We start from the raw sequence: 12,555 nt of genomic DNA, 5'->3' as shown, positions 1-12,555 counted from the left end.
TTTCTTTGAAATATAATTTTGATGTTCCTCACCTCATTTCAGGATGATTTTTTTATTACTTTTCCCCTCCTTCTTTTGTATTGTTTTCTTTTGGACAGTGTGACAAACTATTCTGGATTACACGTTTTTCATTTCTTCATTTTACATACGTGTTTTGCACAGAGGTGCCTGCATGTGCCTGCATGTTCAGAAATGCTGTTTGCTTCACTTTTAAAGTAGATCATTAACCTGAAGATTTGCATGCAGTTTCCCCTTCCCATTTAATTCATCGAGATGGGATGGCTTTCAGAATCCACAAAGCAGCATTGTTTTGTGGGACTGGACTGTAACTTTGCCCTGTAATTTCAGGTGAGGTTATGGATTACTCAAGCAAGACTACTGGTCCTTATCCAGAGACTCGTCAGGTCATTTCTGGCATCGGGCTCAGTACACCACAGTATTCCCAAGCAAGAATGGTATCATCTCTGGGTTCTCAGTTTGGCGTTGGAAGTGTTTTAAGATCATCCAATGGTGTTGTTTATTCTTCAGTAGCAACTCCAATCCCATCCACTTTTGCCATCACTACCCAACCTGGTTCTATTTTCAGTACAACTGCCAGAGATTTACCTACTCTCCAAACAGTTGACTCGGTGCCCTCTTTATCGACTTTGCAACAGAATCAGCCACTCCCCAGATCATACAGCTTCTTGACAACGGTAGCAGCTGAAAAAGATAGTGCAATTACTGCCATTGATATGGAGACAGGGTTGCCACCTCTTACTCTAGAAACAATTACCACTGAGCCTACCAACTTGATACCTGCTTTAACTACAGCATCTGAAGTTTATCCAGATGTAATTGAAGACGAGGTTGCCCTTCTCATTGCCCCTGAAGAAGGCAAACAGCAGCAGCTTGATTTGGAGCGTGAACTTCTTGAACTTGAGAAAATTAAGCAGCAGCGCTTTGCAGAAGAGCTGGAATGGGAACGTCAGGAAATTCAAAGATTTAGGGAACAAGAAAAGTTTATGGTGCAAAAAAAGCTTGAGGAGCTGCAATCCATGAAACATCATCTCTTATTTCAGCAAGAGGAGGAACGACAAGCTCAGTTTATCATGAGGCAAGAGACATTAGCCCAGCAACAACTGCAGCTTGAACAATTCCAACAACTTCAACAACAGCTCCACCAACAGTTAGAGGAGCAAAAAATTCGTCAAATATATCAGTACGGTTATGACCCTTCAGGAACTGGCTCACCCCAAACTACCACAGATCAAACACTTTTAGAAGGACAGTATACAACTACAGAAAATGGCCAGTTTTGGCCTGCTGATGATGTGACCACTACGGCTTCAGGAGTACTGGGTATTGAAATTCCACAAAGTCAAGCATGGTATACAGTTCAGTCAGATGGCATTACTCAGTACATACCTAGGTCTGGTATCCTAAGCTCTGTTTCAGAAATGTCTCTTAAGGATATTGATGTTAGAGAGGAGAAGCAATTGAAAAAAAGAAGTTCTATGCCAAAATTACGTGGTCCATATGAGGAGCTTGAGGAGACCCTGGAAGAAGAGCCCCGGTGCTTCAAAAAGATAGTGGACAGTGGAGTACAAACTGATGATGAAGATGGAGCAGACAGAGGTTACACAAACAGGAGACGGAGACCTAAGAAGAGTGTTGATACGAGTGTTCAGACAGATGATGAAGAACAAGATGAATGGGATCTTTCTAGCAGATCCAGAAGGAAGCCTCGTGTAGGGAAATACGCTGAGAGTACTACTGAGGCAGAAAAAGCTAAACAGTTCTCCAAAGTATCTAGTATTGCAGTTCAGACAGTGGCAGAGATTTCAGTACAAACAGAACCTGTAGGAACGATAAGAACACCTTCAATCAGGGCCCGATTGGATGCTAAGGTTGAAATCATAAAACACATTTCAGCACCAGAAAAGACATATAAAGGAGAAAGCTTGGGATGTCAGACGGAGACTGAATCAGATACTCAGAGTCCCCAATATCTGTCAGCTTCATCTCCTCAGAAAGACAAAAAACGCCCAACGCCATTAGAGATAGGATACTCATCCCACCTTCGTCCAGACTCCACATTGCAGGTAGTCCCTTCCCCTCCCAAATCTCCCAAAGTTCTCTATTCACCCATTTCACCTGTTTCACCAAGCAAAGTTATGGAGTCAGCATTTGTACCCTATGAAAAACCCATCACTGATGACATCAGCCCTCAGAAGATGCTGCATGCTGACATTGCCAAGGTTCCTCCATCAAGCCCAAAGGCAGCAAAGATGATGCAACGATCTATGTCTGATCCTAAGCCCCTGAGTCCCACAGCAGAAGACAGTTCCAGAGCTCAGTTTCAGTACACTGAGGGTTTCATGGTAAGAAGTATTTGCTTGTATTTTTATTTTTTTAAATATGTAATTCTACAGCCATCAGTGCAGGCTGAGGACTGACACTCATTTGCAATACCTGTGTAATCAGTCTTTTTGCACACCTTGCTGCAAAGTCCTGAGGAATGTCTGCTGTCTAAAGTAATGATTTTTTTGCTTAATTTTTTTGCCTGGGAATAGGGGAGTCCATATTACAATCTTACTAAGATTCAGAAACAAATCCAACAAATTCTTTTTCATAATTTGGAAGGCACTTTCTGTTTTAGATTGCAGTTGATTGTCATTATGGTGGTTACCACCAATTCTTCAGAAAGTGAAAAGCATTTTCTTTCTAATCATACAAGACTCAGCTCTTGTGACACAGCCTGTGGTGCATTTGCTGTGAAATTACTGCAAGTGCCTTCTGAGAAGCAACTAACACCAGATTTAAAAATACCCTTCTTAGCTGTCCTTTTTGACCCTCATGAAGTTTCTTAGCCATTTGTGATTCTCCAGGTAATCTTGTGTCCCAATGTGTACATCTTTTACCTCTCCCAGACCAAAAGGTCTCATATCACTAATCTGGTTTTTGTTTGGTTGGGTTTTTTTGGATAAGAAGGAATATCAGGAAGTTAGGCAAGTGTTGCAGGCTGTTTCTTAGGGGGTGAGAGGAGGCAGTTTTGAATAAGGCTGACATCATCAGGATTCATATTTTTCATTTCTGCAGTATTGCTTTTCCTTGGGCAGTAAGATTTCTGATTTGGGAATCAGCCCACTATTTATGAGTAAGAGGAAGTAGTCTTGGCTAAAAAAAATAGCTTTAAATTTAACATGTTCTTGATTGTTCTGTTGTCCAAGTTAATTCTCTTCTGTCATTTGCAAGGTCAGTATCTTATTTGTCAGAGCTCTGGAAGTGTTGCCATTTGAGTTCTTCAGCAATTTTTATCTTTTGTATTCAGTTATCTGTGAATACATGAGTGATTAGTACAGGCTGGATAAAATAAAGAGGGTTTGTTCCTGATGTTTGATAATTTCTGGTGGCTTTCAAATGCAGAATTATCTGGTTATATCCTCCATGGCTCCCACTGTAAGCAGTTTCCGCAGCTTCATGTATTTGTGGTGATATTAAATGCTTCCTATGCTGTTCCAGCTTGGAAAACAGTGCTTGGAAAACAATTCTTGGAAATATGAGGGGAAAACTGTAGTCACAGCATTGACACTCTGTATTAACATCATTCCCTAATGCAAGATTAGCACAGTGGGGAAAGCTAGCACCAGCACTGAAGTTTCACACAGGGGGTTTGTAACATCATCTTGAAGACTGGCTGCTCATTAGTTATAAAGCATTAGATCTTACTAGATATTGGAGAGCAGGTATCATATTGTAAAATAACTGTCAGTGCAAGTGAAACTATTACTGAGGATAAATTATTTAGTTTGCTTATTTCATAGATGCATATGTGTTTGATATTAATTGTGTGCTTTGTATGATGGACGATAAATTCTATAAAGAACTGATTATTTGAAGGCCTTTACTGTAGAGTTTGAACATATTCAGTGTTCATTAATGAAACATGTAAACAAAGGGCATGCACATCATTGTTTATTTTTTACCCACATCTTTATTACCATTTTACCTTGAGCTCAAACAGTAATGAGCTATAATGTTCTTATAAGAATATAGCCATAAAGCAGCAAATAGCATGTCTCAAAATACTTATAGTCTGAGTTAAATGAGGTGGACATTTTTATAGAACATGGGGTGCAGACAAGTGCAAGGAAAGTAAAAAACTTCCATGGATCTGAACTGGACTGTACTATCTGTGTCATGTGGCATATGGTAAGGAAGCTGCTCTGAAAACCTCCCATGACCATCACGGCTGCATTCAGCTCTGATGTTAAGCATTCAGTCTGTTATACCCTCTCTTTCTGATAGAGTTTTAGAACTGAAACGTCTTGAAATCACAGGGAAGAGTGGACAGTGATTTATTCTTCTTTTGAAACTTTAGTCACACTCAAAAGTTCTTCCTGAAAGTTTGCATACACACAGAGTGGCTGCTTACAAAGTGTAAACCTTGTTGACTTTTTTTTTTTTTTTTCCGTAAAACTTTATTGATACAGCAATATATTGTTGTTATACTTGAGTTTAAGCACAGGATTGCATTTGAATTGTCCTGCTAAGTGTGAGAGTAAGATGTTTCCTCAACTCTAAAATGTTTTTGGCACCAGAACTGTTTTTTTTATTATTCTTTGTACAGTCCCCATGACAACTAAAGTCCTTGTATGTAAATTCTCCATGTACTCTTTTTTGCCTCCTGACTGAAGAGCTCCTGATTGCCTAATTATAAAAAGGGAAGGATAGAAGAGATCAGTTACATCATTCAGAACAATGAAGCTCAGTTCAGATAAACTTGTGAATCAGCTCACTCTGGAAAAGAGAATTTACTAAAGCTGAATATAAAATAGTAAAATGGAAATGACAGATTGATCTTTCACTACCTTAGGGAAATGGAGTGTGTATGAATATTGTTTGCATGGCTGAATATCCCATTATTTTTTTAATAGTTCTTGTTCCAGGATTACATTTTCTCTGCAGTCATAAACACTGCAGGTGAAAAAGGTGTTCATGTATTCATGTATATGTTTCACAAGCTTCTTTTTGTAAGTTTATTTAAAAAGTTGATCCTTACTCCATCAGTGGGACTGAAAGTTTAAGAATAAAAATGGTCTCCTAAGGATTACAATGAAAGGATACCTTATCCTTCAGGCAATGCACTTTCATTATTCATGTACTTCTTCCATTGAAAAATATATTTATTACAACATTTCAAGAAAAAAATATTACAAAGACTATGACTAAGATGATTAAAGTATGTCTTTATGTTTTAGAACTGCTGCTGTAAATATAATTTCATTCCTTAATACACCTTTTATAGAAAGATCTTACAACATTTTATCTAAGCTCGTGTAAGTAAAAAGCTGAATAATAACCTGGCAGCTAATCACATAATAGTAAGTATCTACATAATACTGCTTTTAGTGATGTCACATTTGATTTTCAGATAACAAGTTATACATTTACATTTTCATTTAGTGTCTATTGAATTCATTGTCTCTATATAAACCCTTGACTGAACATAGATGATGGCTTCCTATTAATCCAAAGCAAAAGTATTGCTTTCCATTGTGTTTCCTTTGGTAATTCTTATGTGCTGTACATTTTTGTAATATATATTACTATATAATTATATAGCTGTGTCAAGGAAAAATGAGAGCTGTAGGTTATCAGCACCAAAAAAAGTTGTGGAACCCACTCATCTGGAATTAATCCTTTGCAAAGATACCTAATTCTACTGTTTTGTGAGCTTTGTGCCACTTGAGCTCACAGTGACAATGAACACCCCAAGACTGACTTCAATAGACTGTTCTGCAGTACAGTATGGTAGAAGTCCATGGAGTGCAAAGCCATAGCAGTGGTTTCCATGAGGACACCAGAAAGTGTAAGTAGAGATTGAAAGTGGAGATGGAAATTAGTCTATTCAGCTGCAACCAAAAAAATGTGAGTGCCTGTCTAGTTTATTAAAGAAATAACTTTAAACCAATGCATCACAGAATCAAGTCACAAGCCCGTCACAGTCAGCTTTGGCACTTACAGACATTGCAGAGGTGTAATCAAAGATGGAAGGTGTCTTCCTTTTGCCTTTGGATGCAGAATGCCTGCTCCACTGAACTGAAGCAAATTGCAGAAGATCTTTCACATGAAATGTCACACATATATAACATCTACAGCTAAGCAGTGCGTAAAGACTCAGCGGAAGTGTTTGTATTAGTGAAACTAATGCAGAGACACATCTGTCAACAGCCTGTCAGCTTCAGGGTAGACATTGTACATCTAACCTTCAACACTTGGAATAAATTCTATCAATCTGTTTATTAAGGGAGTTAGCAGAGACTTTTGTCAAACTTTTCATTTGATGCGAGTTGCTGCAGGTGTAAGGCAAATATAATTTAAAGATGTATTATATGGTAAAAGAAAAATCATTTCAAGCAAAACCCCAAAATATTGTGTATTCAGGTACAAATAGCCTTACTTCTGTTACCATAATAAAAGCAAACATGATTTTATACTGATGTAAAAGGCGTAAAGGTTCTTAAGTGACAAAAATTTTAAAGTAATGAAAACAAAGCACATTAAACTATGTTTCACCTTCTGTGGTATTCTAAATTTTTCAACCTTCAGCTGAAGGTCAGGACTTCAGTGTTTGGGCTGTCCTTCACTCTCAGACATACTGTACATCTGGGCAATGAAGAGGAAAAACAGAGTAGTTGCTCCCAGTAAATTAAAACCTTCCATGTATCATATCCGTGATGCTTCTTTTGTTTATTCAGGACTGAGATGATCACCAGAGGTGTATGACAGCAAGGAATGTTCTGCTTGGGTAATTAATACAGATGAATTGTAGAGATAATTACATGGTGTTGGGTATTTCTGTTTACCTTCTGCAGAAGGGAGTGTGTTCTATCTTATTGTCATGCCACAATTTCAGGTAAAGATTTTTGCTATTGCTGGAGCACAAGATGCCAGTTCCTTGTTACCTGGGCCTAATTCTAGCTAAAAGGGGTTGTTATTTACTTATAGCTCTTACTGTAAAATACTCTGAAATGTTTTATAGTCTGAGAAATATGTGTTCACATGTTTGTAACTGCCTTTAATTTTCTGTTTTAACCCTGTGCTGCACATTAGGCTAGTTCGTTGCTCATGGACAGGAGATTTTATTTTGAGTTTGAATTCAGGCCAGCAATCCAGAGAAGATGTAGATGTACCTATTGAGTTCCTTTTGGAATTGAATATCAAGTCACATGCTTTTTTTGTGTGTGTTTCAAACTAATTTGCTGAAAACTGAGTTGAAAAGAGGATCTCACTCTCTTACACAATTCTACACAATCTTATCCCTGTGTAAATAGTAAAAGAGGATTTACCTGTCTTCTGTAACTGTGTGGTTTTACCTAGATTTAAGATTATTTTCCCCAGTAATGGTCCAAATTATCATAGAATCATAGAATGGTTTGAGTTAGAAGGGACCTTAAAGATCATCTAGTTCCAACCCCCCTGCATGGACAGGGACACCTCCCAATAGATCAGGTTGCTCAGAGCCCCATCCAACCTTGAACATTTCCAGGGAGGGGACATCCACCACCTCCCTGGGCAACCTGTTCAGCATCTCACCACCCTCACACTAAAGAATGACTTCCTAATGTCTAACCTAAATCTCCCCTCTTCCAATTTAAAGCCATTACCCCTTGTCATTTCACTACAAACCCTTGAAAAAAGTTCCTCCCCAGCTTTCCTGTAGGCCCCCTTCAGATACTGGAAGGCTTCTATGAGGTCCCCTCATAGCCTTCTCTTCTCCAGGCTGAATAACCCGAACTCTCTCAGCCTGTCCTCGTAGGCCATCTTCATGGCCCTCCTCTGGGCTTACTTCAGAGCTCAATGTCCTTCTTATGTTGGAGTCTCCAGAACTAGACACAGTACTCCAGGTGGAGTCTCACGAGAGCTGAGTAAAGGGGGAGAATCACGCTCCTTGACCTTCTGGCCACTCTTTTTATGCAGCTCAGGTCACGGTTGGCTTTCTGGGTTGCAAGCTCACATTGCTGACTCATGGTGAGCTTCTCATTCACAATTGCTCCCAAGTCCTTCTCCACCAGACTGTTTTTGATCCAGATCAAAACCCATTCTCCACCCAGCCTGTATTTGTGCTTGGGATTGCCCAGTCTCCGGTGCAGAACCTTGCACTTGTCCTGGATGAACTTCATGCAGTTTGCACAAGCCCACTTCTCAAGCCTGGCCACGTTGCCCTTGGTGAAGCCGTGTTGGCTGTCACCAATCACCCCTTTGTTTTCCCCGTGCCTTAACAGAGCATTCAGGAGGATCTGCCTCATGGTCTTGCCAGGTGCAGAGGCGAGACTGACTGGCCTATAGTACCCTGGCTCTTCCTTTCTTCCCCTTTTTGAAAATGGGAATTATGATTCCCCTTTTGCAGTCAGTGGGGATTTCTCCAGACTGTCAAGACTTTTCAAATATGATGGACAAAGGCTCTGAGGCTTTGCAACTTTGTCAGCCATTTCCTTCAGGAGCTGTGGATCGGGTCCCATGGACTCGTGCACCTTCAGGTCCTTTAGATGGTCATGAACCTGCTCTTCTCCTGCAGCGGGGAGATTTTCCTTTCCACAGTCCATGCCTTCACCTTCTCTAACTTGGATAGTGTGACCAGAGGCTTTGCCAGTAAAGACTGAAGCAAAGTAGTCACTGAGTACTACAGTCCTTTCTAGGTCCTGCATGGCCACGTCTCCAGTTTCCTTCTTAAGCAGTCCCACATTTTCCCTTGTCTTCCTCTTATTGCTGACTTACCTGTAGAAACCTTTCTTGTTATTCTTAACACTCCTGGCCATGTCCAACTCTTATCTGTGCTTTGGCCTTCCTTACCTGATCCCTTGCTTCTCTGACAACTTGTCAGTACTCCCCGCAGGATTCCTGGTCTTGCTTCCACTCTCTGCATACCTTGTTTTTACATTTAACTGTGTCCTTGCTGATCATCATTATTTACAATTTAGAGTCCTGTCCACATTTCAAGCTACTGCTTCCTGTGCTGTATTTGAAATCTTTTGGAATAACATTGATGTGATTCAAATGAGGAATTTTTTTTTTCCATCTGTTGGATCTTCAAAACAGAAAGACTACCCACATTTGGTCAACAGATCATATAAACATTATTTTCTAAAGCACATTTAACTGGGTCAGGCTGTCTTGCCTTATACTTTTAAATCAGTCAATTTCACACCTTCTCTATTCAACCAAGGGATATTAATGTAAAATAGAATATTATTATGGTATTCAATCTTTTGCTTTTCAAAGAGGATCCTTAAGAATCTTTTATAAAGCTTTTATTAAGTTTCAGGTATGGAAAGAGGCCAATACAATTGTCCCTGCTTTAAAGTAATAAATGCAGCATCTCAATGTATACAGTAAAGCAAGCAGGGTCGGAAGAATGACAGAGGGGCACATAATGACCCAAAGGGAAGCACTGAGTGGTACAATAAAAGCAGAACATAGATCAAAATAACATGCTAATGTATCTGCTAATGTTATCCAAAAGGAGCCAGTAATTGGTTTGGACTGGTTTTCCCTACTGGGATTTGAGCACTTTTGAGTTACACTTAGGACAGAGCTCCCTATTCAGTCTTCTCCAGAAGGACTGTATTTTGCATACATGAAAACCTCCCCACAAACTGTAGCAATGTGCAATAACTAGAGCAAACCAATTTCTTCTTGTCAAAGTGGTCCAAACTTCATCTCATAACCAAATGCAAGTTTTAATTCCAACACTGTTCCTCATCATTTTCTTAAAATACTTTTAACTTTGTAAAATATTGCCTTGATCAGCCAAATGTGATTAAATGTTGCTTGGAAGTGATCCAAGACAGGCAAAAATCCATGATAGCTCATATGTCTTATATGAAGATTACTAAAAAAATCCCCAGAACCATGGTACATCCAAAACTTATGACATAGTTAAATACAATAAAATCATCAGAACAGTTAAAAGGTATCCCATATGAATCTTCATTCTCCACTGTGTGAATGCTTACCCTTTCCTCTCCACGTGAAGCCTCTAGGATGCTCAGTTAAGACAAATCAGTGGATTTACAATTATCCCTGTTTTTTTGGTTTGGGGGTTTTGGGTTTTTTTTTGGAAACATTCAGAGCATGTCAGTATTGAGATAATTATTCTGTGCAATCCATTAGAATTTAAAGAGGTGCATCGCCATTGATACCTGAGCATTCTTAATTATTTTTAGCATATGAGCTACAAAAATTTTTGAAACTACGTTTCCCCTAAGGGAAAAGTAGAAAAATATCTGCAGAGCTAGATATACCCCATATGATCATCTTAAAAGGTAAAACTTTTTTTAAAAAAACCATGAATTTATGATAGCCAGTAATCTTTGGGCTAGATGTGTGTTGTTAGTGCTCATCACTGCATTATTAACTTCATAAATAATCTATCAGAGCTCTGAAGTGTTTCTTCTCATCTCCAGAAGTACTGGCTAAGCCAGATTTTCTCATGCTATCAGTGTTTCAAATTGCATTGTAGGCTAATAACACCTAATTGGTTTGGATTGTTTGAGTTTTTTTAAATGTATAAGGCTTGCCTATGTTAGAACCAACTTCACCTTTGATCTGATCGTCAAAATCCTTTTATTCAGGCATTGATTTTCTGAGTCAGTGATTTCTTACTAATAATAATTTGTTAAGATAAATAACAGTATTTACAGCTATAAATTAAACTAGGTATAGGCTTATGGGTTTACATATTGATGCTGCAAAATCAAATGTATGAAATACTGAGAAAAATAGTTCCTTCTATTACTTTCTATCTCCAGCACAATATTATTTATTGATATTCTAAAATTTGTTGATATACTAAAATCACTATTTTTTAATGGAAGTTTACTGTCCAGCTGCCAGCTGGAAGCAGATATCTTAGGTCAAATTGGATACTGTCGAACTGGAAGGCAGTTTTAAGTGAGCAAACAAGGGTTTGTCATAGACTTGAGTTTTTAATAATTCAATTGCAATTTACAACATGGAGAAAGCACTCATATTGTATTTGCAGATCAATATAGGAAACACAATTACTTTGGGCAGCAGAATTGCAATACAGAGCAATGTTCCAAAATCAAATTCAGTAATGATACAGAGACTGCAGGTGCAAAAATGAAAAAAGATAATTCAGAAGTATAGCTGTTTAGGCAATAGCAGGACTGAAAATGTTCAGGTGTTGTAGCAAAAGTTCAGGCTTAATATGACTTAAAAATATGAAGTACTTGCAAAAAAAGGCAGTGGTGTTCTTGGGAAGAAATGCTGACAACTTGTGCATGTCTAAGGTATTTGATGTAATTGTTCTGCCCTACTCAGTGGCTAGTGGGACTTCAGCTGTACTAATAGATAAAGTTTAGGTTAGCACCACAGAAGAGTTAGCGAGACTGAAAGAATTCAAAGTTGAGCAAAAAAGAAAGTATCAAAGATTTACACAACAAGACATTGGTTGAAAGGCTGAAGGATTTCATTGTGTTGATGTAGAAAGAAGACCATAACTGGGCAAGATAACAGTCTTTCTGGGTTACACGTTATAAATAATACAGCTACTAACCAATCTTCACTTCTAGTGGAGGCAGGAAATTGAACATCTCAATTTGTGGCCTGTGATATTTGGTAGATATTAATAAAAACTTGATAATTGCAATAGCACAAATATCTTGGAATCAGTATTTTTTTAGTGAAGATGCCTTAGATCTGATTTTTGGGAATAACGGAAAGGGATAGCCTGTATGACTGATTTCTCTTCCAAGTGAAGGATATCTTGAGCAGTATAAGTGATAGCATTATCTTTAAAACATGAATTCTAAAATAAAATACAACTTTCTTTAGTATTCATGGCTCATCTTATACATTATCATCCATATCATTGCTGTCAATTTGTATTGATGCAGCATTTGTCACAGACTGCTTGAGTAAACTAACCCCTCAGAACATACAGGGCTCTTTCTCTAATCTGAATTACCTCAGTGATACAGTCTTCATTTAAAAGATAGGAAGCTGAGACAAAGCAAACAGGTCTCTAATCAAACATCTGAAATGCCACTTATCTTGTTCTTTCGATTGCTGAGCTGAAATGGCATTTTTTTTCCCATTTCACTTTCCTCTGTTCAGAAGCCTAGAGAGGTCTAATATTTTCCTTGACTGACACAAGGACATGGGCTACCTAGTTAAGGTATGAAGGATTGGAAAGATCATGTTTAATGTTAGATATCAGTGGTGTAAAATCACACCTAACCTAGTCACTGTAGATTCCTTTTATAGTCTGCAGGCAGAAGTATTCCAAGGGAACAACAGTTTATCTACATGTTTTATATTTGTACTTTAAAATATTATTAATCCCACCCATTTCTCCATTGTCTACAAAGAGATTCTTGATGACTGAGACTGGTTTTGGTCAGGTGAATTGCATTGTCTCTCAAAAAGCCTGATCTGGAGAGACTCAGATAGTTTTTCCTTTATGCTAATCTTCTCAGTTCAGTTTCTCCAAATAATTTCCAGTTTCATTACCAAGAGGAAGTTAAAACACTGGTAAAATTTTTC

At 38.3% G+C, this 12,555-nt stretch overlaps 1 protein-coding gene across 1 annotated transcript in view; it reads left to right on the top strand.

The window, feature by feature from the left end:
- PCLO (piccolo presynaptic cytomatrix protein) overlaps nt 1–12,555 on the top strand; it is a 350,197-nt gene that overhangs the window by 170,217 nt on the left and 167,425 nt on the right. The window contains exon 7 of the mRNA XM_051622973.1: nt 349–2,363. Within this exon, the coding sequence (XP_051478933.1) occupies nt 349–2,363 (2,015 nt within the window). The remainder of the gene's footprint in view (nt 1–348; nt 2,364–12,555) is intronic.

This window comes from Apus apus, chromosome 1 (assembly GCF_020740795.1).
Source record: "Apus apus isolate bApuApu2 chromosome 1, bApuApu2.pri.cur, whole genome shotgun sequence".
Lineage (NCBI taxonomy): Eukaryota > Metazoa > Chordata > Aves > Apodiformes > Apodidae > Apus > Apus apus.
This window is presented reverse-complemented; position numbering and strand designations above follow the sequence as displayed.